This window comes from Pteronotus mesoamericanus, unplaced genomic scaffold (assembly GCF_021234165.1).
Source record: "Pteronotus mesoamericanus isolate MK-2021 breed Mesoamerican mustached bat unplaced genomic scaffold, CSHL_Meso_final scaffold_36, whole genome shotgun sequence".
Taxonomy (NCBI): Eukaryota; Metazoa; Chordata; class Mammalia; order Chiroptera; family Mormoopidae; genus Pteronotus; species Pteronotus mesoamericanus.
In genome coordinates, this window is record NW_026555313.1 from 23,689,393 (window position 1) to 23,714,070 (window position 24,678).

General features: G+C 42.8%; 1 protein-coding gene and 1 pseudogene across 3 annotated transcripts; one reads left to right on the forward strand and one right to left on the reverse strand.

The window, feature by feature from the left end:
* Positions 1-367: 367 nt before the first annotated feature.
* Positions 368-6,833, reverse strand: SLC37A4 (solute carrier family 37 member 4). Of its 3 annotated transcripts, none has more exons than XM_054592379.1 (10): positions 6,778-6,833; positions 5,190-5,532; positions 4,096-4,328; positions 3,537-3,780; positions 2,867-3,025; positions 2,540-2,625; positions 1,932-2,045; positions 1,668-1,733; positions 1,184-1,322; positions 368-1,067 (listed from the first exon to the last, which is right to left on the reverse strand). In XM_054592379.1, the coding sequence occupies exons 2-10, from the start codon at positions 5,335-5,337 to the stop codon at positions 901-903; spliced, it is 1,356 nt and encodes a 451-aa protein (XP_054448354.1). In that variant the 5' UTR covers positions 5,338-5,532; positions 6,778-6,833; the 3' UTR covers positions 368-900. The 3 variants fall into 3 exon arrangements, with proteins under 3 accessions (XP_054448354.1, XP_054448355.1, XP_054448357.1); XM_054592380.1 differs by lacking the exon at positions 6,778-6,833 and adding an exon at positions 6,637-6,733; XM_054592382.1 differs by lacking the exon at positions 1,668-1,733 and having other exon boundaries at positions 369-1,067.
* LOC129086162 (small acidic protein-like) lies at positions 5,336-9,133 on the forward strand (annotated as a pseudogene).
* The last annotated feature ends 15,545 nt before the right edge of the window (positions 9,134-24,678 follow it).

A 24,678-nucleotide genomic window follows, 5' to 3' on the forward strand; every position in this document is an offset into this window, starting at 1 on the left:
CTCATTTAATCTTCACCCAAACTTTAGAGGGTACATTCTAATACAGACAAGAGATTTAGCAAGGTGAAATCTCTGTGTGCCTCCAAGTCTCAAAGCCAGTTACTTGACAGCCTGAGTTTGAACCCAGGCTTTCTGCTCCCTCTGTCAAGTTACTTAATCTTCCTGAAACCCAGTAGCTTCATCTCTGAGGTGATCATTGATAGTGTTAGGTTGAAGGCAAAGAAGACATGAACTTAAAGGAGTCCATACCAGCTTTCCCTTTCCAAGGAAATGAAGCCTCACTTTCAGAGTAGGCACTGAAAGAGTATTTTCCAAAGAAAGCTGTCTCTGGCTTATACTATCCCTTTTGAAAGAATGACTCATTAACAGTGTTTAGTATCAAATCTAGTTTTAATTTTCTCTAACAAGTCCTTCTACCCTCCTCTCCATACCCTCCTGTTGTACCCAGGGTAATGGTGAGAGTGCTGGCCTCTCTTCCCCTGGATCCCTATTGGCAACAGTAGTTACTCCTACTGAGGGGCCTTAGGCCAGAAAACAGGGGTTATGGGTGCCCTGCAGCTGCAGGAGGAGCCTCACTTCTCTGGCAGGGATGGGGTGCAATGGGGTCAGGGCAGGACTCGGGAGAGAAAAAGGGTATAGAAGACTCCCTGACTGCAGGAGTTACCTGTTTGAAGGCAGAAAACAGGAGTCCAAGAACAAAGGTTTTTAAAATAGAGCATAGGTTGCAGAGTTGGGACCTAATTAGTGACTGATAATTTCCAGTGCCACCTGGGCTAGGGAAAAGGAGCAGAAAAGCGAAGCCAAAGGATCAGTGCTAGCCACAACAAACCCCTCTTTTCTCCTAGCCCCATGCAGGTGAAAGGCTACAGGTGGAAGAGTATGCTCTGGAGTCTTCACTTGTCACTCAGCCTTCTTGGGCACTCGGCCCATCTTGGTACAGATGTTTCGTAGGATGAAGAAGGCAGCTGTGCTGACTGCACAGATCACTTCAGCCACCCAGAAGGCTGTGCTCCAGCTGTAGTGCTTGGCAATTGAGCTGAAGGGCAAACCAGCCAGAAAGCCACCCACTGCCAGGGAGGAGGGAAGAGCCAGAGTCATTTGTGAGACTAGAGCCAGTGGGGTCTAACCCAACCTCTAACTGGCATATGTGGGGGTGATGTAGAGATTAGGGGGTATCACTTACCATTGGCCATCAGTCCTACAATGGCATGGGAGGTGCCACACAAGTTGGGAGGGGCACTCTCATTGGCTATAACTCCAAACAAGGCAATGGGCCCGTAAGAGGAGAAACCAAACAGAGCTCCCAACACCAGGATCCAGAGCTGCAAGGGCAGTGCAATGTAACATTTAGAGTAAGAAAGCCTATCTGCTTTTCCCACCATAGGAGAGAGGAATGCTTGGCCCCCCAGGAACAAATAACTGTGGTAAGGAGGCAGTGACTTCCCTCATCCCATTTCCCAATACAGTTGACAGTGCAGAGCTGGAGGAGTGGGTGCCACACTGAGCCAACCCAGGGGCATGTATGGGTACATGAAGGAGGTACAAAAATCATCCCTCCAATTAGATGCTTTCTCTTCTCAGAATGTAGGCAAGTTGGATCGACTAGGGGCAAGTTGGATTGACAGGTGGGACAAAGGTGAGAGAAACCAGAGATAAAGATGAGGCACCTCATGTTCCTTAAAGCCTGTAAGATCAGCAAGAGGATGAAGAGCCAGAGTCCAGAAAGCATTATCCTAGAGGAGCACAGAGGAAGAGAAAAACGAAAACTGGAATTGAGTAGGGGCACCAAAGTACAGAGGAAAGAACCAAGGTACGAATAGAACTGAAAAGGAAAATTGAGAGGCAGAGGCAACAGCCAGGGAGGAGATTGAGTCAGTGGCCCTTGCTTTCTCATCACCTGTGCCTGCCCGGGCCAGGCCCTCCTTACTTACCTTCGGGGAGTCACTGGTTACAGTTACCCGGAAGAGGTACATGGACACTGTCATGCCAGCCATCATGAGCAGCAACAGGCCATGGCGAGGGTTCCCGTAGATGGACAGCCCCGCCTGTGGAAACAGTCCCAACAAAATCAGGCCCTAAGAGCACCCCTGGACTCTGACACAGCAGGCTTCTCCTGACAGGTCTTTGGCAATCCCACCACAGTTCTTGGCCTGGGCGGCACTGGGAAGCCCTGGGACCTGTTCATTGTGTTCTGAGGCCAAACTCCAAAAAAACCCTTCCTCCACTTGCGGCAGGCACAGGACACATGCTGGCAAGCTGCACTGTCCTTCCCCAACCCGAGTTTTCCTGGGGCTATGGAGAATCCCACTGCTAGGCTGAGAAATTGTGGCTTACCTTGACATCAGTTAAAACCCTCTTCCAAGAACATTATCGCCACATCCCTAGCTAAGGTAGCCTAAATTCTTTCCTACCTCACCCAGCCTAGGCCAAGGTATGCCAACCTGCCTGTGCCCCAGGGCTCCCACCCATCTGGTGTCTGTTCCAATTGTGCTAGTAAGATTTGAAGAGGTTCTCCTTCCTGTCCCTTCTGCCCACTCACCTTTGCCATGGCCCGGTCTGACAGGTAACCAGCTGCAATACTGCCTATAAGGCCCCCAAGCTCCAGGGCACTCATGTAGGAACTACCTGCGGTGGGAGTTGTGGAAAGAGGAAAGGAAAGGTAGAAGGGTGTTACACGTTGGGGTTGTCCCAGATTGCCTTAAACCCAGAGAGGTACAGGGTCCCCAAGGATGACTGCCAGAGTTGCCTGAGCAGTGCCCAGCCTCAGGGGAAAAAAAGGGGATAAAGGGAAGTGGGGCCTGAACTTCCCATCCCCTGCATTGGTTTCTGCTCTCTATGCCCACCTCTGTCCCAATACACATCTTACCCACAAGGGCTGACTGTCCTTTCTCCTGGATAAGGAAGAACTGACCCCAGTCAGTACAGCAGGTCTTCACTCCAAACACCACAAGGTAGCCAGTGGAGAGCACCCACAGGTAAGGGGACAGCAACAGCTCCTGTAATGTACTCTCCTCCTTCAAGGAGCCTGGGATGGGAGGAGGCCAGGCCTTAAGCTCTGCTGCTGCTGCCCTACCCCCGCTCCCCCCATTGAGTCCACACCACTCACTAACTAGCCATAGGAACAGAGTTCATCCACATAGCCAAGAATCAGCAGGAAAGTACCCCTTCATCCATTGCTCTGCCCTCTACCCTCACTGCAAACCTAAACAAATGAGATACTGATGTTGAGGATGGATGGAGAAAAATACCCAAGCCACTTAAGTCTAGGATGCCATCCAAGACAGGGAAGCCTGGATCTGTTGTGAGCAAGGACCAAGACAATGTGAATCAGCATTTATTGACTCTGCCACTTGTCTGGTACTTAACTGCCCCTTGGAATGGAGCTTTATCTACCCCCCCCCCACCCACCCACTCTGTCACCATTCCAACCCCTACATCCATTGGCTAGCACAGGGCCAGGCATAACAACCAGTCCTCAGTGAAAGTCTGTCAAATAAATGAAAGCTGCCAAGGCATTGGCTTGGGTGGGTGCTTACCCTTCTTGCCCTTGGAGGGAGTGGGGTCCAGGTTGCAGAGTCCAACATCAGCAGGTTCATTGTGGATGAGCAGGAGACAGAGGAAGGAGACAACCATGCACAGGACCCCAGACAGGGCCAGGGTGCTGCGCCAGCTATAGCTCTGGGCAAGAAGGATTGCCAGGATAGGGCCGAGCCCTCCAGCGAGGTTCATGCTGGTTGACAGGATGGCCCACCAAGTGCCAAACTGAGATGGCTCAAACCACTGTGGGGCAGAGAGGAACAGAGTAGGTGCCCGCCCTAGAGTCTATGTTGAAGGAGGGGATCAAGTGGGCAGACCCAGAAGCTCACATTACAGGGATGAGGGAGAGGGCACTTTTACTTGGCCGGGCCATTTCCCTCATCTGCCACCTGATCCCACTATATTCAGGCTCCTAAAATATCTCGGCAAGCAATAGGAGCCAGACTGAAACTCCTAAGGAAACAGCCCTGGGTTGGGGGTGGAGGTGTCAGTGCTTCCACATGCTCTTCAGGTATCCCTAGGCCAATTTAAACAGGCTCCTTGGAAGCAGAAACTCACCTTTCTCAGGACCTTCCCACATGGGGGCCAGCCCAGCCCCTGTGCCAGGCCATTGAGGAACCAGAGAGCAGCAAAGACAGGCACTGTAGAGCTCCAGGAAAAGACTACGTTGACCAGGCCAACCAGGAGCAGCCCAGAAGAGAAGAGCCAGCGAGCACTCATTTGGTCAGACAGTACCCCACTCACAAACTTGCTAATGGCATAGGATGCCGACTGGCTGCTAGTGATGAGCCCTGCAGGGAACAAGAGCAGGGAACAGGACACCTTGGAGGTTAGGGGTCAGGGCAGAGGCACACACGGGGTGGGAGATGCATGGGATCAGGTGGGTAGAGATACTAGGCAGGGAGAGACACCTTCCTTCCAAGAGGAGTAGGAGGACCTGTGCTGCAATCCTGAAATTTGTTCATGGGACCGCCCCCTACTCCTGACTTACCATCAGCACTAGCCCCAGGCTGACCCATGATTTTTCAGCCTCTTGGAGAGTGCAGCTACAGCTGTCAGGAAACAATAAGTGGGCAGGAAAGGGCAGCACCCCTCCCTGGGGTTTATATATGACTGATTTCCCCTCACCCTGGATGCCAGCCCTGGGCCTCTGTTGCCCAATCTTTGAACAAGGGGCAAAAGGCATAGAATTGGAGTCAGGGACCTTATTCCTCCTGAAAGGAAACCTGCTAGGCCACATGAAGTCATTGTGCCAACTCCCCAGTTCCCAGTGTTCACAATGTCAGTGGCCAGCAAGCACTCTGAGATCTTAGTGTGCACCCACACAGATACAGAAACTGTATTCAAAAGCCTGCTAAACACACTCAACATAAACAGTGCCTCTGGGGGTACGTGTGGGTCACAGGCACACAGACACGTTAGATAAGTAGCCCACCTCAGATATGCATGGATTATACTCAGTGCCGCTCTACCAACCCGTGTAACATGGACCTCAGGGCCTCTTCATCTGGTTTATGGAGACTGTCCCCTAGCCTCTTGCTGTGCAGATACAGTACACTCATTACATGGCTGTACACACCACACTGCCACACTCATCCTGTCCTGTTGGTTCTGTGTCCCTTGGCCCACCACCCTGCTCTTTTAAGGCTCACCCAAGTCATCCTTGTCCAAAGGGATCTCCTCTACCAACGATGGCATGACAAAGGAGAAGGTCTTGCGGTTGAAGTAATATAGGCTGTACCCTCCAAACATGGCCAAGAAGATCACAGTGCGATAATAACCATAGCCTTGGGCCACCATGGTGGAAGCCAGTAAGCCCTACTGGCCAGGACCTGGAGTCTCTGACCACAGCTCCTGCTTGCTGTTCTTTCAGTGTGCAGATCTGCTGAGGTAGGCTTTTTCTGCTCCCTCCTCCACCCAGATTCCCAGGCTCCCTTTATAGCCACCTTCTGGACAATCATTAAGCCTGGGACAGCTCCTAGGGAACCCAGTGTCCTAAGGGCGACAAAAAAAAAAAAAAAGAAAGAAAGAAAAGAAACAGATTAATGACCACCAAGCTGTAGGGGTTGGAAGGGGCCCAACAGGGAGCAGTGCCTGTCAGCCAGGCCAGCACCCAGTGTCCCCATGATCTCTACCTCTTCCTTGTTCCTCAGCCTGTGAAATCTGTGATTAAAGGCTCAACCTAATTACTTTTGTCTACCTGAGCCCAGGGGAGGCAAGGGTGGGATGAATTAGAGCGGCCCTCTCTAGCCCTACTCCCTCAGTCACTACTTTCTCATTTGTTCAACAGTTTTATTGAGGGTTTACTGGTTGTAAGGCACTGCACTAGGTGCTGGGTTAGTTTCTACACACACACACACACACACACACACACACACACACACACACACACACACGCTCAAACAGACAAATACCCCTAACAACACCACCTCCAAGTTTTCTAGAATTGACCTCAAGCCCTGTAACTCCCAATGCTTAGCACCCATAGAATTGTAACTTTTTATTGATAATTGCAGAGTTGTAAGCAAGGAGGAACTTCTAGTTCAGGACCCACAGTGTCACACCGAAACCCCTACTAGGGGTTTGGGGTCATGGTAGGATCACTCAGCTGCTTCGGGCCCCCTTTACACTGTGACATCAGTGCGGGTTACCATCTGGTTGATTGGGGGCTGTAGGGGTAGGTGACTAAACTGCCTGTGAGCAAGAAATTTCACCCTCAGACTTCAAGCGGCAGTGCCTAACCGCCCACTTCCCAGGGTCAGGGCAACCTGCCACCCCGGGTTTTCTGCTCGGTTGGAAAAGCAACTGGAGCAGAAGGAGCAGGCGCAAGCGGGGAAGACCATACGCAGCCTCCCAGAGGCCCGGCTTGGGGCGCACGGCGGCGATAGTGGGGAGGAGGGAGAGAGAACGGCAGGCTCTTGACACCTGCCCTGCCCTCTGACCTCAAGCTACCCAGCACTCCAGACAGTGGCTCCGAAGGGATCGGCCCGGTGCTGGAGGTGGAGAGGTGCAGAGACACAGGGCTGAGATGACATAAAGGAACAGGCGTATGCTGGTCACAAGCAGCGCCTTGTCAGACCCAAGAATTGTCCCCCTCACCCCAGAGACAGGAACAGCTCCGGGTTGTAACGGAAGTCGGTGCAACCTTTGCTGGGGCTCCACCAAAGGAGCCCCAAGCCCAGAGACTTCCCCTGTAGCCACACCCTCAGGAGACGCCGCTCCCCTGGTCCCACCTCCTACCTGAGCTGGGGCCCGAGCCACACTAGCAGGGGGGAGGGACCCAGGGCAGTCTGCGCCTGCGCCCAGGGTGCAGTGGGGCGGGGCCCCCGCCTGAGTCTCCACCATTCCAGGGGTTTAAGGCTTAACACTGCGAGTAACACTGATCCTCGCGTGAAGACTGCACCCTTTAGGGGCTGGGCTCTTACGTTCTCTTTTAACTGATGGCCTTCACCAAACCATTGTTTAGTGTGTGCCTCCTACTACTAATCACTGTTCCCAAGTTGTTCACAAGTCTGGGAAAGGTCTGGTAGGAGAACACAGTATTTTCTGTAAGAAATTCATGCAGTCCTCAATAAACACAATTTGAACATTTAACTTGTGGTTGGGCTGCTGGAGACAGAATTAAAAAAAAAAAAAAAAGACGTAGAGTTTAAAGTACCGAGAGTAAACCTTAAACGCTCATCCCGGACCCACCCCATTCTAAGAGTGTGACCTTGGGTAATCTCTATAGGCCCCAGTTTCTTATCAGACTCATAGGTTGGTTGTAAGGCCTCAATGGAACATTTATCTTAAAGTTCAGAAAATGTATATAATCATTTTCACAGAACCCTAGAATTGCTGAAAGAATTCTAAGTGCTCAAAAGTTGAGAACAAAATGAGAAAATGATCAGGGAAGGGAAGAGATGAAGGTGAGATAAAATGGAACACCTTGTGGCTGAACTTTGTAATTCAACAGGTACCTACTGAACAGAGCCCACACTGTGCATCAGGCACTGCACTTTCATGGAGGTAGATCAGAGAACCTGAAAAATGAGTTTCTCTAAAACAAAGCCAGACCAAAGAATTTCTACTTCACCTAACAGACAACCATTTTAAGTTTTATTTTTAAAGTATAATATACATACAGTAAAATACAAAATATGTACAGCTCAATGATTTTTTAAAATTTATGTTAATACCCCTGTGACCACCACCCAGATTAAGTTAATTTTCCTACAATTTTATTTTGGAAATTTTCAAACCTATAGAAAAGTGGCAAGAATACTCACTTCTTTTTTAAAAAAAAAAAAATTTAAATTCTTACCTAAGGATATATTTCTTGATTTGTTAGAGAGAGATGGAGGGAGGGAGGGGGAGAGAGAGAGAGAAAGATAGAAAACCACATCATTCAGTTGCCTTCTGTATGAGCCCCAATCAGGGATCAATCTTGCAACCTAGGTATGTGCCCTAACTGGGAATCAAACCTCAAACCTTTTGGTGTATGAGACAACATTCCAGCCAACTGAGCCGCCCGACCAGGGCTTCATGTCTTGAATGTTAATATTTTGCTGTTTTCCTAATATCCCTGTATAAATATACATTATTTCTTGTTAAACCATTTGAAAGTTAGTTGCAGACATTGTGAAACTTCACCCAAATATTTTGGCCTGTATTACCCCCCTAGACCAAGGATATTCTTCTATATAACCACAATTAACCCATAATTAAGGTCTACAATTATTCCAAAGATGTCTTTTAGAGCTTACTAAAAATTCAGAATCCAATCAAGGATATATACATTGCATGTAGTTATAATAATTATTTACTCTCTCTTTTTTTAAAAAAAGGATTTTACTTATTTCTAGAGAGAGGGGAAGGGTGGGAGAAAGAGAGGGAGAGAAATATCAATGTGTAGTTGCCTCTCAAGTGCTCCCTGCTGGGGACCTGGCCTGCAACCCAGGCATGTGCCCTGACTGGGAATTGAATGGGTGACCCTTTGGTTCACAGGCCAGAACTCAATCCACTGAGTCGCACCAGCTAGGGCTATTTACTCTCTTACAACCTCATTTTAAAATCTTTCATGGGGACTTCTGGAGTGGTGCTGGTGGTCGATTGCAGGCTGAAGAGAATGGTGAGTGGGTTCGGCATTTCTGGTTGGGGTCCCCAAAACTATAAATGTTACTAAGGAGTCCCATCCACACAGGGGTAAAGTGTTCAGCCTCCCAGACAACGATCTTGGATCTAGTAATTGGGAGGCAGCAGATTTAGGGGAAGAAGACAAGATAATTAATAAGGAACTGGAATCTCAATATCAGGAAAGTATGGATAGCAAATTATCAGAAAGATAGCAACGATATTGTAGATTTGGTTTCAATGAGGCAGAAGACCATGATGGAGAAAATGATGTGGCTGGAGATAATGATGATGATGATTCACTTGATCCTGAAAGTTCAGATGACTCTGAAAGTTATTCATAGTCAGAGAAGAAGAATCTGCTGCACAACTCGAAGCTACTGAGCACCCTGATAAAGTAAAGGATCCCCAAACAAACAAACAAACAAACAAAACTGTAAAAAGCAACTACCAAATGATGTTTGTTAAAAGCAGTAGTTCATAACTCCTTCTTAGTCTTTGTTTTAGAAGTAAGCCTGCCCTGACTGGTGTGGCTCAGTGGGCTGGACATCGTCCCACAGATTGAAAGGTCATCCCTTCAATTCCCCGTCAGGGCACATGCCTGAGTTATAGGCCAGGTCCCCACTTGGGGGTGCATGAGGAGAGACAACGGATTGATGTTTCTCTCTCACATCGATGTTTCTCTCCCTCCCTTTCTTCTTCCCCTCCCCTCTCTCTAAAAAAAAATAAAATCTTTTTTAAAAAAGTAAACCTAACTGTGGCCCTGGCCAGATAGCTCAGTTGGTTAGAGCATGGTCCTGATATGCCAAGGTTTTGATCCCTGGTCAGGGCGCATAGAAGAATTAACCAATGAATGCATAAATAAGTAAAACAGCAAATCGATGTTTCTCTCCTGTGCCTCACCCCCCGCCCCGTCTCCCTCTAAAATCAATTTTTTAAAAAACATTAGTATCATTGTATTTGGCGTATTATAATCTGTACCCACCATTACCTATGTTAATGCTCAAATTGTCTCACATTTGGCCAATGGGAGCCCATACATGTTTAACTTTTAATTTTTTTCCGTTTAAGTTATATGTTATTATTAGCATAAACTTGGAAAAGACCAAAAGAAGTTTTAAATACCACTTATAATCTAGCATTTCTGTTTTTATTCTTTTCTGTATACATATGTGTGTACATATTATATCTTAGAATATATAAATATAACCTTATAATTTTTTGAGTTGAAATTGTCCATTTAATTGTCAGCCTTCCCAATTACATAAATTCCCTGAGGATGGACTACGGCTCCTTTACCACTCTACCCAGGTAGTGTTTCGTATGAAACAAATGCTCTGTAAATTAGTAGAGGAGCAATCATTCACACCATCTAAACATTTTATATCTTGATTTTTTTCTATCATTGCATAAACATTTTTTTAAACTTCACCTCTTCAGTAGCACCAGCCACATGCTTATTTTTACATTTGAGAGAGAGAGAGAGAAGAGAACATCAACTTGTTGTTCTACCTATTTATACATTCATTGGTTGATTCCTGTGTGTGTTCTGACTGGATATCAAACTCGGAACCTTGGTGTATCAGGACCATGCTCTAACCAGGTGAGCTAGTTGACCAGAGCTGCATAAATATTTTCACAGAGTTAAGGACTTTGAGCTGAAGAAAGTGGAAGGGAGTGCTATTTGCTGGGAATTAGTTTGCCATTGAGGAGAAATAGATGGAAGAAGGTGAAACTGGAAAGAACTATAGTTTCTTCCCTCCCTCCCTCCCTCCCTCCCTTCCTCCCTCCCTCCCTTCCTCTCTCCTCTGCTTCTTCCCTCCCTTCCTCCCTTCCTTCCTTCCTTTGAAAGAGAGAAAGAGAAACATCAATTTCTTTGTGCTCCCACTTATTTATGCATTCATTGGTTGATTCTAGTAAGTGTCCTGACCAGGGATTGAACCCACAACCTTGTCATATTGGGACAACACTCTAACCAACTGAGCACTCAGCCAGGTAGAGCTTTGGTTTCAATATGAAGTGCTAAGAGTTTCTACTTGGAAGAGAACAATGGAAATACAGAATCTTGCCTCAGCCACTGCTGATGCTACTAGCTCGCTAAAAGGGGAACAGAATGGATCTCAGAGGTCAATCAAATCTAGAAAGTCTGGGGAGGCTTTGCTCAGACACATTTGTAAAAACAGAGACACCTGAAAAAAACTCTGAAAATGACCCAGAGACAAGAGTGTAACAGTGCTTTAAACCTGCAGTACCAACCTTGGTAGAGTTCTGAACCTCCTCTCAGCCACAGCTCAGGCTAAGTTATTTGCCTGTCTTTTCCCATTTGAGTTCCTTCAAATAAAAAATTTACTATATAACACACTTCAGCATAGCTATGAGAATGAAGCAAGAAAACATGTGGAAGGCTGTGGCTGGTGTGGCTCAGTGGACTGAGTGCCAGCCTGCGAACCAAAGGGTCATTGGTTCGACTCCTAGTCAGGGCACATGCCTGGGTTGTGGGCCAGGTCCCCAGTAGGGGGCAGTCAAGAGGCAACCAGACATTGATGTTCTCTCCCTCTCTCCCTCATGTCTCCTCTCTAAAAATAAATAAATAAACTCTTTAAAAATATAGATTATTTTAAAAAAGGAAACATTGTAGAAGAAGGAGAAGGAACATTGTAAAACATCTTACAGTCAGGTCATAGTTGGGACTCACATGCTAGTTTTCACACTCTCTATTTCCCAGGAAATAGAAAAATAAAGAAAGAAAGAAAATGAGAAGATGACATTTCCCCCAAAACAAGGCTGACTTTACTAAGAGATAATAAAAGCTAATGTGAACAAATGTAAATCATGCTGCATGCCTGAAAAAGAAACTATGATTTTGATACTGTCAAAATGTCAATCCTTTCCAAGTTCATTTGGAATTTTAAGACAATTCCAATCGAAATCTCAATAGGATTGCCCTGGCCAGGTGGCTCAGTTGGTTGGAGCATTGTCCTGTACACCAAATGGCTGCAGGTTCAATTCTTGGTCATGGCACATACCTAGGCTGCCAGTTCATTCATTCCCCACTCAGGGCGCATAGAGGAGGAAACCGATCTCTCTCTCTCTCTCTCTCCCCCCCCCACCCCCTTCCTCTCTTCTCTAAAATCAATTTTTTAAAAAAATCCTCAGGTGAGGATTAAAAAAAAATTTAAAGTCTCAATAGGATTTCTTGAAAACTGGACAAAATTATTTTAAAGATAATCTGGAGGAAAAAAATAAGCATCAGAGTAAGAAACTTGACCAAAAAAAAAAGTAAAGAGGAGAGTTTCCACTGCCAAATATTAACAATTCTAAGGTTATAGTAATTATATGGCTTAGAGCATAGCCAGGTATTAAAGGAACAAGATATTCCTTTAGAAACAGATCCTTACATATTTGATTTTACCTATGATAAATAAGATATTCCAAGTCAATGGGGAGTGGGTTAATTAATAAGTGATATGAGATAATTGTTTAGCTATTTAGATAAAGAGTGATATTTAAGGAAATAAAATCACTAAATTCCTCTCTGGCTAAGGAAGTATTTTCCAATCTTAACAACTGAAGAAATCATCGAACAAAACACAATATATTTGACCACATTAAAGCATACTAATAATGAAGATATCTCTGATAAGATGATAAGTGTTAATGGTTGGTGGCGTCCAGCATCAACCTGAATCCAGAGTCAGACATGGGTGTGAGTGGGGTGGTCCTGTCAAATTAACATCGAAACATGGAGAAATTCCTGGCATATGGATGACAGATTTTCTGGTATGTGTTTGGGGTAGGGGTGGAGGGTGGTAGGAGGAGCACAGAGTGACAGAGGACCATGAACTGTGGATAGAAGATAGAGTAGGAAAGATTTTTCAGCACTTGTAACTCACTCTCCCTCAACATTACTTTGGGCAGTTCACAGCTTGCCCTTGATACTACTTAAGGCCAGAAAAGCAGCGGCTGACAGAATGTCAACAGGTAGGAGCATCAACTTTCAACATAGGTACAGGCAGACAGGCTGGATCCTGGTGTTTACTCTGCCGCCTCAAAACCTGAAAGACAAAATGATTCTAAGTGAGGAAGGGAGCTCCCAAAAGGGAATTGTATTGTCTTGGATGACTTTACCATTGGAAAAATCTCTGTTCTACATCTCATACCCTCCTTAAGACACAATGCTGGTGGCAAGGGGGTGCAGGGCAGAGGGGAATAAAGGGGAGAAAAAAATGAGACAACTGTAATAGCATAATCAATAAAATATACTTAAATATTTCTCAGTTTTAATCTTATAATATGAAAAATATTGATAAATATAACCCACATAAACAACAGCTCTTTGGGGTATTGAATAATTATTAAGAAAATAAAATAGTCCTGAGATCACTGGATTAAGATGATCTTTCCCTACCTTTCAAATTGTCTCTGTTTTCAGATAACATAATTTTATATATAAGAAACTCTAAAGACTCTACCAAAATACTATTAGAATTGATAAATGAATTTAGTAAAGTTTCAGGATACAAAATCAACAACATTCAAAAATCAGTTCTGTTTCCATACACTAATGATGAACTATTCAAAAAGGTTTTTTTTTCTTTTTATCTGCAAAAAGCTTTATTGTTTCTATTTGATCCATGGCCTGGGAGAAGGTTTCAGGGTGGTTAAAAAACTGCCTAGTGGCTACAGGGAGAGACTCAGGCAGAAGTCCTGAAACAGAGGGATGCAGAGGGGACCCCTCAAAGACAGTGGGCTCTCGAGGTTCCTAGTTGTACTTGAGTGTGAGTCTTTGGAAGAGATACTCGCCCATCCCAGGCTCGGGGCCGGCTAGCCTGGTTGCCTATCTTATAATGACTTTCTCTTCAACTAGTCAACTAGTCTCCAGCAAGTCACAAAGATGGTGTTTGTGAGGGCAGAATCTGGGACATGCAAATTCAAAAGGGCCAGGTTCAGATTCTTTGCAGAGCCATTTACCCCATTTATCCTGGTACAGCTTCTGCAAATCTAGAAAGACAGCATGGCCACCGAGCTGGTTTTGCATCTTTTAGAGATGCTTAGTGCCCTTATTCTCCTTGTTGGTCAGCTTGCAGAAGTGGCCCATATCTTCTAAGGTCACACTGCTGCCAAGGAAATAGAAGCCAAGAGACAGGGAGGCCTTGGAGACCAGCAAATACAAGTTGACCAGGCACTTGACCATGGCCTTCATCTCAAGGGAACAGCTGTGATAATTCTGAGAGCTCAGTGTTGGTCAGTATTAAGAGGCTAACCACAAAGAAACCAAATATTGACTTCTGGTCAAAAGGTGGCATAGGTAAACATGGCTTGCCTCCTTGCACAACCACATCAAAATTACAACTAAAATATAGAGCAACCATTACTCAGAACTGTCAGAAATCGAGTTGAATCAAAATCTGACAACTACAGAATTACAGAAACCACGTCCATACAGACTGGTAAGAGGGGCAGACTGGTTCTGGCACCAGTGGAACAGGCTGGTCCCAGATCCATGTTTGAGGGATAAAAATTCAAGAGGGATATATATTTCAGGAGCAAGGAATCCCAGAACCACACCAGGCTCCCCACCCAAGGGTTCCAGTGCCAGAAGGAGAAGTCCCTATAACTTCTGCCTGCAAAAACCAGCAGGGACTGAGTCAGTGGAAAGAATGTCTGGAGTCCAAAGCAGTTTCCCTTAAAGAACCCACACACACTTACTGAGACTCACTCCCTCTGAGCTCCAGTACTGGGGTAGCATGTCCATGGGTCATGCATGGAAGTTCTTTGGCTACTCCCTTTCCTATACTGTACTGCACATTGCCATGGATATTCTGTAACTACCTATTTTTACTTCTTTTTTAAAAAAGATTTTATTTATTTATTTTTAGAGAGGGGAAGGGAGGGAGAAAGAGAGGGAGAGAAACATCAATGAGTGGTTGCCTGTTGCGCATACCCTATTGAGGACCTGGCCTGCAACCCAGGCATGTGCCCTGGACTGGGAATCTAACCAGCGCCCTTTTGGTTTTCATGTCAGCACTCAATGCACTGAGCCACACCAGCCAGGGCTCTATTTATATGTCTTAATCCCCTCACCTCTTCACCCATTCCCCCACACCCCTTTCCTATCTGGTAACCATCAAAACGCTCTCTGTATTTATTATTCTGACTCTGTTCTTCTTCTTTGCTTAGTCTGTTTTTTATTTTTATTAATTTTAAAATATTTTATTTATTTTAATTTTAGACAGAGAGTAAGGGAGGGAGAAAGAGAAGGAGAGGAACATCAATATGTAGTTGCGCTTGTGTGGCCTGTACTGAGGACCTGGCCCGCAACTCAGGCATGTGCCCTGAGTTGGAATCGAGCAGGTGACCCATTTAGTTTGCAGGCCGGCACTCAATCCACTGAGCCACACCAGCCAGGCTGCTTAGTTTGTTTTTCAGATTCAATTGTTGATAGGTATGTATTTATTACCATTTTATTGTTCATAGTTTTGATCTTCTTTTTCTTAAATAAGCCCCTTTAACATTTCATATAATAATGGCTTGCTGATGATGAACACCTTCAGTTTTTTTCTTGTGTGGGAAGCTCTTTAGCTGCCCTTCAATTCTAAATGATAGCTTTGTTGGGTAGAGCAATCTTTGCTGTAGTCCTCTGATTTTCATGACTTTGAATATTTCTTGCCAACCCTTTCTTGTCTGCAAAATTTCTTTTGAGAAATCAGCTGATAGTCATGGGAACTCCCCTGTAGGTAACCAACTTCTTTTCTCTTGTGGCTTTTAAGATTCTCTCTTTATCTTTAACCTTTGGCATTTTAATTATGATGTGTCTTTGAGTGGGCCTCTGCATTCATCTTGTCTGGGACTCCCTGTCTAGACTTCCTGGCCTTGTATGTCTATTTCCTTCAACAAATTAGAGAAGTTTTCTTTGATTATTTTTTCAAATAGATTTCTGACATCTTGCTTTTCTCTTCTTCTGACACCCTTCTGATGTGAATGTCGGAATGCTTGATTTGTCCCAGAGCCTGCTTACACTGTCCTCATTTTTTTGGATTCTTTTTCTTCTCTTTGTTCTGATTGGTTGTTGTTTGCTTCCTTATGTTCCAAATCATTGATTTGATTCTCAGCTTCATCCAGCCTACTGTTGTTTCCCTGTAAATTGTTCTTTATTTCAATTAGCATACCTTCATTTCTGACTGGGTCATTGCTATGCTCTTGAGGTCCTCACTAAGTTCCTTGAGCATCCTTAGAACCAGTGTTTTGAACTCTGCACCTGATAGATTACTTATCTCCATTTTGTTTAGTTCTTTTCCTGAAGTTTTGATCTGTTCTTTCCTTCAGGCCATGTTTCTTTGTCTCTTCATTTTGGCATCCTCCCTGTGTTTCTTTCAATGTATTAGGTAGAGCAGCTTTTACTCTGTGTCTTGGTAGTGTGGTTAATGTAGTAGCTATCCTGTAGGATTCAGTGGCACAGCCTCTCCTATCACCCCAGCTGGGCTGAGTACACCCTCCTCTTGTAGTTGAGCCTTGGTTGCTGTTGGCAGGTCAATGCTAGTCAGTTGCAAGGATTGGCTGTGACCACTGGCTACCAACCTCCACACTCCACTGGGGATCAGCTGTGCAGGGGGCAAGGTGGTGGTGCTCAGATGTGGCCTATAGCTGTTCACTGGGTATTCAGGCTCTGGGGTTTCCTGGATGCTGCAGGCTAATGTCAGCCCCAACTTGTGTTCTGCCCGGGGCCACCCTGCCTGAGCTATAAAGAAATCTGAGATGGGGGTTATTTGTGTTGGGCTTGGAGATTCCCAAGTAAAGCCAAGCTGTGAATCTAGGCTGGCTGCTGCTAGTGTCAGGCTTGGGCCACTTAGCAAGAGCTATAGGGGCTAGGAGCTCACTGAGGCTGGCTGTTGCTAGTTTGAGAGGATTTAGGAAGTGAAGCAAAGCCAAGACCAGCCATTCATTTGAAAAAGCCACTGTTAACAGCTGTAAGTTTGGTGGAGTAGAGCTTCAGGAGATCTCCAGACTGGGGCAAACAGTGTTAGCCAGGCTAATGTGGCCTCAGATATGGCACCTGCCTGCTGGCTCTGTGGCTCTGTGTGGGGAGGGTTCAGGAAAGAGACAACGGCTCTGCCCAGCTTTCAGTCTGGGAGAAAGCTGACCTCCAGCTCCCACCTTGATGCCAGACACTTCAGTTCATCCCTGTTATACCATTGGTAACTTTTAAGCTGTTACCTTGGTGCTGGAGCTCAGAGGGAGTGAATTTAAGGCTTTGTGTGGGTCTTCAAGGAGAACTGCTTGGGATTCCAGAAGTTTCTTCCACCGACTCAATCCCCATTGGTTTTTGCAGCCAGAAGTTATGGGAACTTATCCTCCTGGCACTGGAACACTGGGCTAGGTGGCCGGGTGTGGAGCTGGGACTCCTGATTCCCGAGTTATTCCTTTCAAATATTTATCCACCAAACATGGATGTGAGACAAACCCATTTCACATTTTTTCCCCCTCCTACCAGTCTGGAGGGATGTGGTCTCCTTAGTCCATAATTGTCAGACTTCCATTCAACTTGTTTTCTGGCAGTTCTGAATGATGGTTGTTTGATTATTTAGTTGTAATTTTGATGTGGTTGTGCAAGGAGGTGAGCCGTGTTTACCTATGCCACCATCTTGACTGAAAGTCACAGATTTTTTTAAAAAAAGATGTTATTTATTTTTAGAGGGGAAGGGAGGGAGAAAGCAAGGGAGAGAAACATCAATGTGTGGTTGCCTCTCGCATACCCCCTACTGGGGTCCTGGCCTGCAACCCAGGCATATGCATTGACTGGGAATCAAACATGTGACCTTTTGGTTCTTAGGTCAGCGCTCAATCCACTGAGCAACACCAGCCAGGGGCAAACACAGATTTTTAAAAAACTGTGTTAATGTGTCCATGAAGTCAAATGACCAGTAGAGAACTAGAAGCTATAAAAAAAAGACTCATTTGGATATTCCTAAATAGAAAAAAAACAAACAAACCAAAAAAACCCCAAGAACTTAAAATAAGAACTTAGAAGATCAGACATAAATAAGAATTGGAAAATAATGAAGTTTACTTTTGTCTAAACAAAGCAAGAGCCAAACAAACAAAATATATTTATAATTGTGATGATTAATGTTATATATCAACTTGGAGGGTTGTTTCTGGGTGAGATTAACATTTACATCAGTGAACTTTGGGTAAAGCAGATTGCTGTCCATAATGTGTGTAGGCCCCAAGCAAGGGGAGGTTCTTCAGAAGACTGCCTTGAGATTTCATTAGTACCATTGACTTTGCTGGGTCTCCAGCCTGCCAGCTTACACTGCAGGTTTTGGACTTAACAATCTCCATAATCATATGAGCCAATTCCTTATAATAATCTTTCATATACATATCTCCACCCTTTGGTTCTATTTTTTTTTGAGAACTCTGATTAATACAATAGCAATCCAGAAGGAAAATTATAGATGATATCAACATGAGGGTGGTAACTAGAGGATTTTAGACTAAAGAATTTACCTTGTTATGAGGACAATTCAACTAAATAGAAAACAAACTACAATATAGTGTAACAAAGATCATACTGAAAAACTGAAAATAGAAAATACTCTAAAAATGTTAAGAAAAAATGGGGTGTTCACGGCCACTGCTGCACTGCCACCCCTCTCTAATGCCAGCACCACCTTTAGTTTGCAGAGCTCCAGCAGAAGGAGAAGGGGGTAAGTAAAGTGGTTTGTATACCATGGCTCCTACAAAGCAGACTGCCACAAATCCACCAGTGGTAAAGCACCCAGGAAACAAGCAACTGCCTACTAAAGCCGCTTGCAAGAGTGCACCCTCTACTTGGATGAGCAAAGAAATCTCGTGGTTTCAGGCCTGGTACTGTAGCACCCCATGAAATTAGACATTATCAGAAGTCCACTGAACTTCTGTTTCACAAGCTTCCCTTCCAGTGTCTGGTGTAAGAAATTGCTCAGGACTTAAAACAGATCTGTGCTTCCAGAGTGCGGCTATTGGTGCTTTGCAGGAGGCGAGTGAGGCTTATCTGGTGTCTTTGTCAAGACACCAACCTGTGTCATTTCAAACATTAACAGTTATGCCAAATGACATCCAGCTAGTACGCCACATACGTGGAGAATGTGCTTAAGAATCCATTATGATTGGAAACATTTCATTCTTTAAAAAAAATTTCACTTCTTTATGTTATTGGTAGTTCTGAATGTTAGGTTTTTTTTTTTCCCATGGGGTCAAAAGGTACCTATGTATATAATTGCAAATGGAAAATAGGGGACAGAAATCAGGCAGTTTTTTTCATCTTTATTTTTGCGTTAATTTTTTTAATATTAATGAGGGAACATAACGCATTAATGCACGTCAAAATGTTTCAGTGAATGTGTTTCAGCAGTTCACCTTTATATAATTATAAATAAACTCATTAAATTTTTCTGGATAGTGCAAGCATTTGAATTTTTTAAAAATTTATTTATTGATTTTATTTTATTTTTAAAGAAAAACATTTTAAATTTATTTTTAGAGAGAAGGGAATGGAGGGAGAAAGAAAGGGAATGAAAGAAATATCAATCGGTTGCCTGTTGTAAGAGCCCCAGCTGGGGACCAAACCCACAACCCAGGCATATGCCATGGTCACTTTGCAGGAGGATGTCCAACCAACTGAGCCACATAGTCAAGTGCTATTTATTGATTTGAGAGAGAGAGGGGAAGGGAGAGAAAAAGAAGAAGGGATAAAGAAAGAGGAAGGGAGAGAGAAACATCAATTTGTTTCACTTATTTATGTAATTGTTAGTTGATTTAAAAAAATTTGTTTTAGATTTCATTTGAGATTTTGTTTCTTTATTTTTACAGAGAGGGTAAAGGAGTGAGAAAGAGATGGAGAGATACATCAATTGGTTGCCTCCGCATGCCCCCAACTGGGGAACTGCCCTGTAGCCCAGGCATGTGCCCTGATTGGGAATTGAACTGTCAACATTCTGATTTGCAGGCCAGCATTCAGTCCACTGACCCACACCAGCCAGGAGTTGTTAGATGATTCTTGTATGTGTCCTGACTGGAGATCTAACCCACAACCTTGGTGTGTCAGGATGATTCTCTAACCAACTGAGTTACTGGACCAGAGCCTCAATTTGATTGTTTTAAAAACAAGTAAATTTCTGCATTGGCCGGGTTGTTCAATTAGTTGGAGTGTCGTCCTGTGCAAGAAGGTTGCAGGTTCAATTCTCAGTCAGGACACATACCTATGTTGTGGGTTTGACCCCTGGTCAGGACGTGTACTTGAGGCAACCAGTAGATGTTTCTCTCTCACATCCATGTTTCTCTCCCTTCCTTTCTCTCTAAAATCAATTAACACATACTCAGTGAGAATTAAAAAATAATGAATAAGTATTTGAAGTAAATATCTTATGGATGGCAACTAAATGGTATTTGAGCATTTTTATCATACAGTAGATTCCATCCATTCATTATACTTTTCTGAGTTGTCCTATATGCAAGTACGTGGTTTGTTTTTTTCTTTTTTTAAGATTTTGTTTATTTTTAGAGACAGGGAGGGAAACATCAATGCGTGGTTGCCTCTTGCACGCCCCCTACTGGGGACCTGACTTGCAACTGCCCTAGGCTGGGAATCAAACCAGAAACCTTTTGGTTTGTAGGCCGGCACTCAGTCCACTGAGCCATACCAACCAGGGCTAAAATACATTAAACTATTAAAAAAAAAAAAACAAAAAAGAAAAAATAGAAAAACAACTACTACTCTGTTCTGCAAAATTGTATATATTACTTTCCCCTTTCATGAGTATAAATAACTAAACATAGAGAAAATTTTATTTTATTTTTTTAAAAATATTTTATTTATTTATTTTTAGAGAGGGGAAGGGAGGGAGAAACAGCACTGTATGGTTGCCTCTCGAGCACCCCCTACTGGGTGACCTGGCCCACAACCCAGGCATGTGCCCTGACTGGGAATTGAACCAGCAACCCTTTGGTTTGCAGACTCTCACTCAATCCACTGAGCCATAACAGCTAGGATAAATCTTAAAAATAAGAATACTATAGATACATTTTTAAAAATTGAGTTATAATTTATAAAGCATAAAATTCACCATTTTAAAGGGTATAACTCTATGGCTTTACTATATTCACGGGGTTGGACAACCACCATTGCTATCTAATTCAAAAACATTTCATGGACCCAAAATTAAACCTTGTACACATTAGCAGTCACTTCCTAGCCCTAGCCCTTGACAGTCACTAATTAATCTACTTTCTGTCTGCATGAATTTGCCTACTCTGGACAGTTCATATGAACAGAATTATACAATATGTGTCCCATTGTGCTTGGCTTCTTTCACTTCTTTCATGTTTTCAAAATTCACCCATGATATAGCATGCATCAGAACTTTGTTCCTTTTCATGCCTGAATATTGTCCCATTATATTAAACCACATTTTGTTTATTTGTTCATTTGTTAATGGATACCTGGGTTTTTCTACCTTTTGGCTATTGTGAATATTGTTGTTAGGAACATTTGCATACAAGTATCTGTTTTAGTTTCTGTCTTCATTTTTTTGGATATATTATCTAGGAGTAGAATTTCTGAGTCATTTGATAATTATGTTTATCTTTTTGAGGAAGAAACTTTTCCACGGAGCCTGCCCATTTACATTCCCATCACCACTATGTGAGGATTCTAATTTCTCCAGTCTCATCAATATTCATTATTTTTCTTCTTAAGAATTATTATTATAGACATCTTATATCTCTAGTAGGTATTAATGGTACCTCATTGTGGTTTGGTTTTCATTTCCTTGACAGATAATGAAGTTGAGCAGTTTTCATGTGCATATTATCCATTTTAATATCTTTAAAGAAATATCTATTCAAATCCTTTGCCTATTTTTTAATTGGGTTGTCTTTTGTTGTTGAAGTTAAGTCATAGGTGTTGTTATTACCATATTACTAAACTTATCAGATAAATGATTTGCAAATAATTTCTTCCATTTTGTGGGTTGCCTTTTCACTCTATAATGCCCTTTGATACCCCAAAGTTTTTAATTTTTATGAAGTCAATTTATCAATGTTTCTTTTATAGCATGTGCTTTTGGTGTCATAATTATGAAACTATTGCTAAACCCTAATTCCCCTATGCTTGCATCTATGTGTTTAATAGTCTTAGCTCTTAAATTTAGGTCTTTGATCCATTTTGAGTTAATTTTTGTATATGGCATAAGGCAAGGTTCCAATTTTATTCTTTTGCATGTGGTATCCAGTTTCTCAGCACTGTTTCCTTTGTATGCAAAGGCTTATTTCTTGGCTCTCAGTTCTATTTCATTAGTCTATATGTGTATCTACATAACAATACTACACATTTTGATTACTGTAGCTTTGTAGTAAGTTTTAAAAATGGAAAGTGTGGGTCTCCCAACTTTCTTCTTTTTCAAGACTGGTTTGGCTATCTGTAGTTCCCTGGATTTCCACATGTCTTAAGGTCATGTTATCAATTTCTGCAAAGAAACCTGATGGAGTTTTGATAGGTATTGCATTGAATGTCAAGATCAATTTGGAGAGTATTATCATTTTAGCAATATTAAGTCTTCTAATCCATGAATATGGATGTCTTCCCAATTATTTAGGTCTAATTTAATTTCCTTCAGCAGTGTTTTATAGTTTTCAGTGCTTAAGTTTTGCATTTCCTTGGTTAATTTTTTTCCTAAGTATTTTGTTATTCTTGATGCTATTTTAAGTGGAGTTGATTTGTTAATTTTCCTTTTAGTTTGTTCACTGTCAGTGTATAGAAATACAATGGACCTTTGTGTGTTGATTTTGTGCCTTGCAACTTTGCTGAATTGTTTATTAGCTCTAACAGATTTTCTGTGGATTCTTTAGGGTTTCTACTATAAGATGAAGCCATCTGTGAACATATAGTTTTTTGTCCTTTCAAATTGAATGCCTTCTATTTTTTTTCTTTTTCTCCCGCTAATTGTTCCGGCTACATAAAACTTCTAATGCTATTTTTATTTGATTTTTTAAAAGATTTTATTTATCTATTTTTAGAGAGAGGGTAAGGGAAAAAGAAAGAAGGAGAGAAACACCAATGTGTCATTGCCTCTCATGCCCTCACTGGGGACCTGGACCGCAACCCAGGCATGTGCTATTACTGGGAATTGAACCAGTGACCTTTTGGTTCACAGGCCGGCACTCAATCCACTGAGCCACACTAACCAGGGCTGATGCTATTTTTAAATAAAAGTGGTGAAACTAAACATCTGTCTTATTCCTGATCTTAGAGAAGAAGCTTTCAGTCTTTCATCACTGAATATATTTGCTGTGCGTTTTTCATATATGGCCTTCATCAGGTTGAGCTAATTCCCTTCTATTCCTAGGTGGGGTTTTGTTTTTAGTGTGTGTGTTTTTTTTTTAATCACGTAAAGGTGACAGATTTTGTCAAATGCTTTTTCTGCATCAATAGATATGATCATGTGATTTTTTTCTGCATCTTATTAATGTAATGTATTACATTCATTGATTTTCTTGTATTAAACTACCTTTGCATTCCTGGGTTTAGTCTCACTTGGTCATGGTATATAATTCTTTAATAAGCTGCTTAATTCGGTTTACTAGTTTTGTTTTTCAGGAGTTCTGCCTCTTTATTCATAAGGGATTTCTGTCTATAGTTTTCTCTTCATACAGTGTCCTGGCCTCACAGAATGAGTTAGGAAATTTTCCTTTCTGTTCCATTTTTGGAAAGAATTTGAGAAGGATTGGTGTTAATTCTCCTTAAAGTGTTTGGCGAAGCCACCTGGTCCTGGCTTTTCTTTCTTTATTTCTCATCTTACCAGAGGACATGCTTATTGATTTTAGATATTAATTTTAGAGAGAGAGAAGAAGGGAGGGAGAGAGAAGGCAAAAAACACTAGTGCAAGAAACATCCATAGGTTGCCTTTTGTATACACCCCAACCTGGACTGAACTCACAACCTAGGCAGGTGCCCTGACCAGGAATTGAATCCACAACCTTTTGGGTCATGGGATGATATTTCAATTAACTGAGCCATCCCAGCCAGGGCACCTGGGCTTTTCTTTGTTGGAGGTTTTTGATTACTGACTGATTCAATCTCTTTAAGCCTATAGGTCTATTAAGATTTTCTCTTTCTTCTTGACTCAGTTTTGATAGTTTGTGCGTTTCTAGTAATTTGTTTCATTTTGGTTATCCAATTTGTTGATCTACAGCTATTCACAGTATTCTCTTGCAATCCTTTTTTGTTTTTGTAAAGTTATTACTGATGTCCCCTCTTTCAATTCTGATTTTAAGCAATTTAAATTTTCTCTATTTTCTATTTTAGTCGATTTATTTAAATATTTGTCAATTTTGTTGATCTTTTCAAAGAATTTTTTTTGCCTTAGTTTTTTGTATTTTCTTTTTGTTTAACTCTGTTTTAATCTTTATTATTTCCTTCCACCTGTTACATTTGGGTTTAGTTTGCTTTTTAAAAAAAAAAACTTTATTCTTCTTTCAACTTTAAAGATTTTATTTATTTACTTTTTAGAGAGACAGGAAGGGAGGGAGAAAGAAAGAGAGAGAAACATCAATGTGTTGTTACCTCTTCCATGCCTGCTCTGGGAACCCGCCTCGCAACCCAGGCATTGGGCCCTGACCAGGAATTGAACCAGCAAACTTTTGGTCTGCAGGTCAGCATTCAATCCATTGAGCCACACCAGCCAGAGCTGCTTTTGTTTTTCTACTTAAAGCCTTAAGATGTGAAGTTAGACTGTGATTTGAGATATTTCTTCTTTTAAAGTTCTCTCTGTACACTGCTTTCACTAAACACCACAATTTTTGGTATGCTGTGTATGTGTTTAATAGATTTATTACAGCAGTTTTTGGTTCACAGAAAAATTGAGTGGAAAGTACAGAGAGTTCCCACATATCTCTGGCCTCACACATGCACAGCCTCCCCCCAGTCATCAACACCCAGAGTAGCATAGTTGTTACAATTGAACCTACATAGACACATCATTATTATCC

Bases quoted from the DNA above. Each gene is read 5' to 3' on its own strand.
- SLC37A4 (XM_054592379.1), bottom strand. From the start codon at position 5,337: ATGGTGGCCCAAGGCTATGGTTATTATCGCACTGTGATCTTCTTGGCC. The intron at 4,329-5,189 runs GTGAGCCTTAAA...TGTTCCCTGCAG, and splicing joins TTTGGACAAGGATGACTTGG to GGCTCATCACTAGCAGCCAG. The intron at 2,046-2,539 runs GTGAGTGGGCAG...CTGTTTCCACAG, and splicing joins CAGACCGGGCCATGGCAAAG to GCGGGGCTGTCCATCTACGG.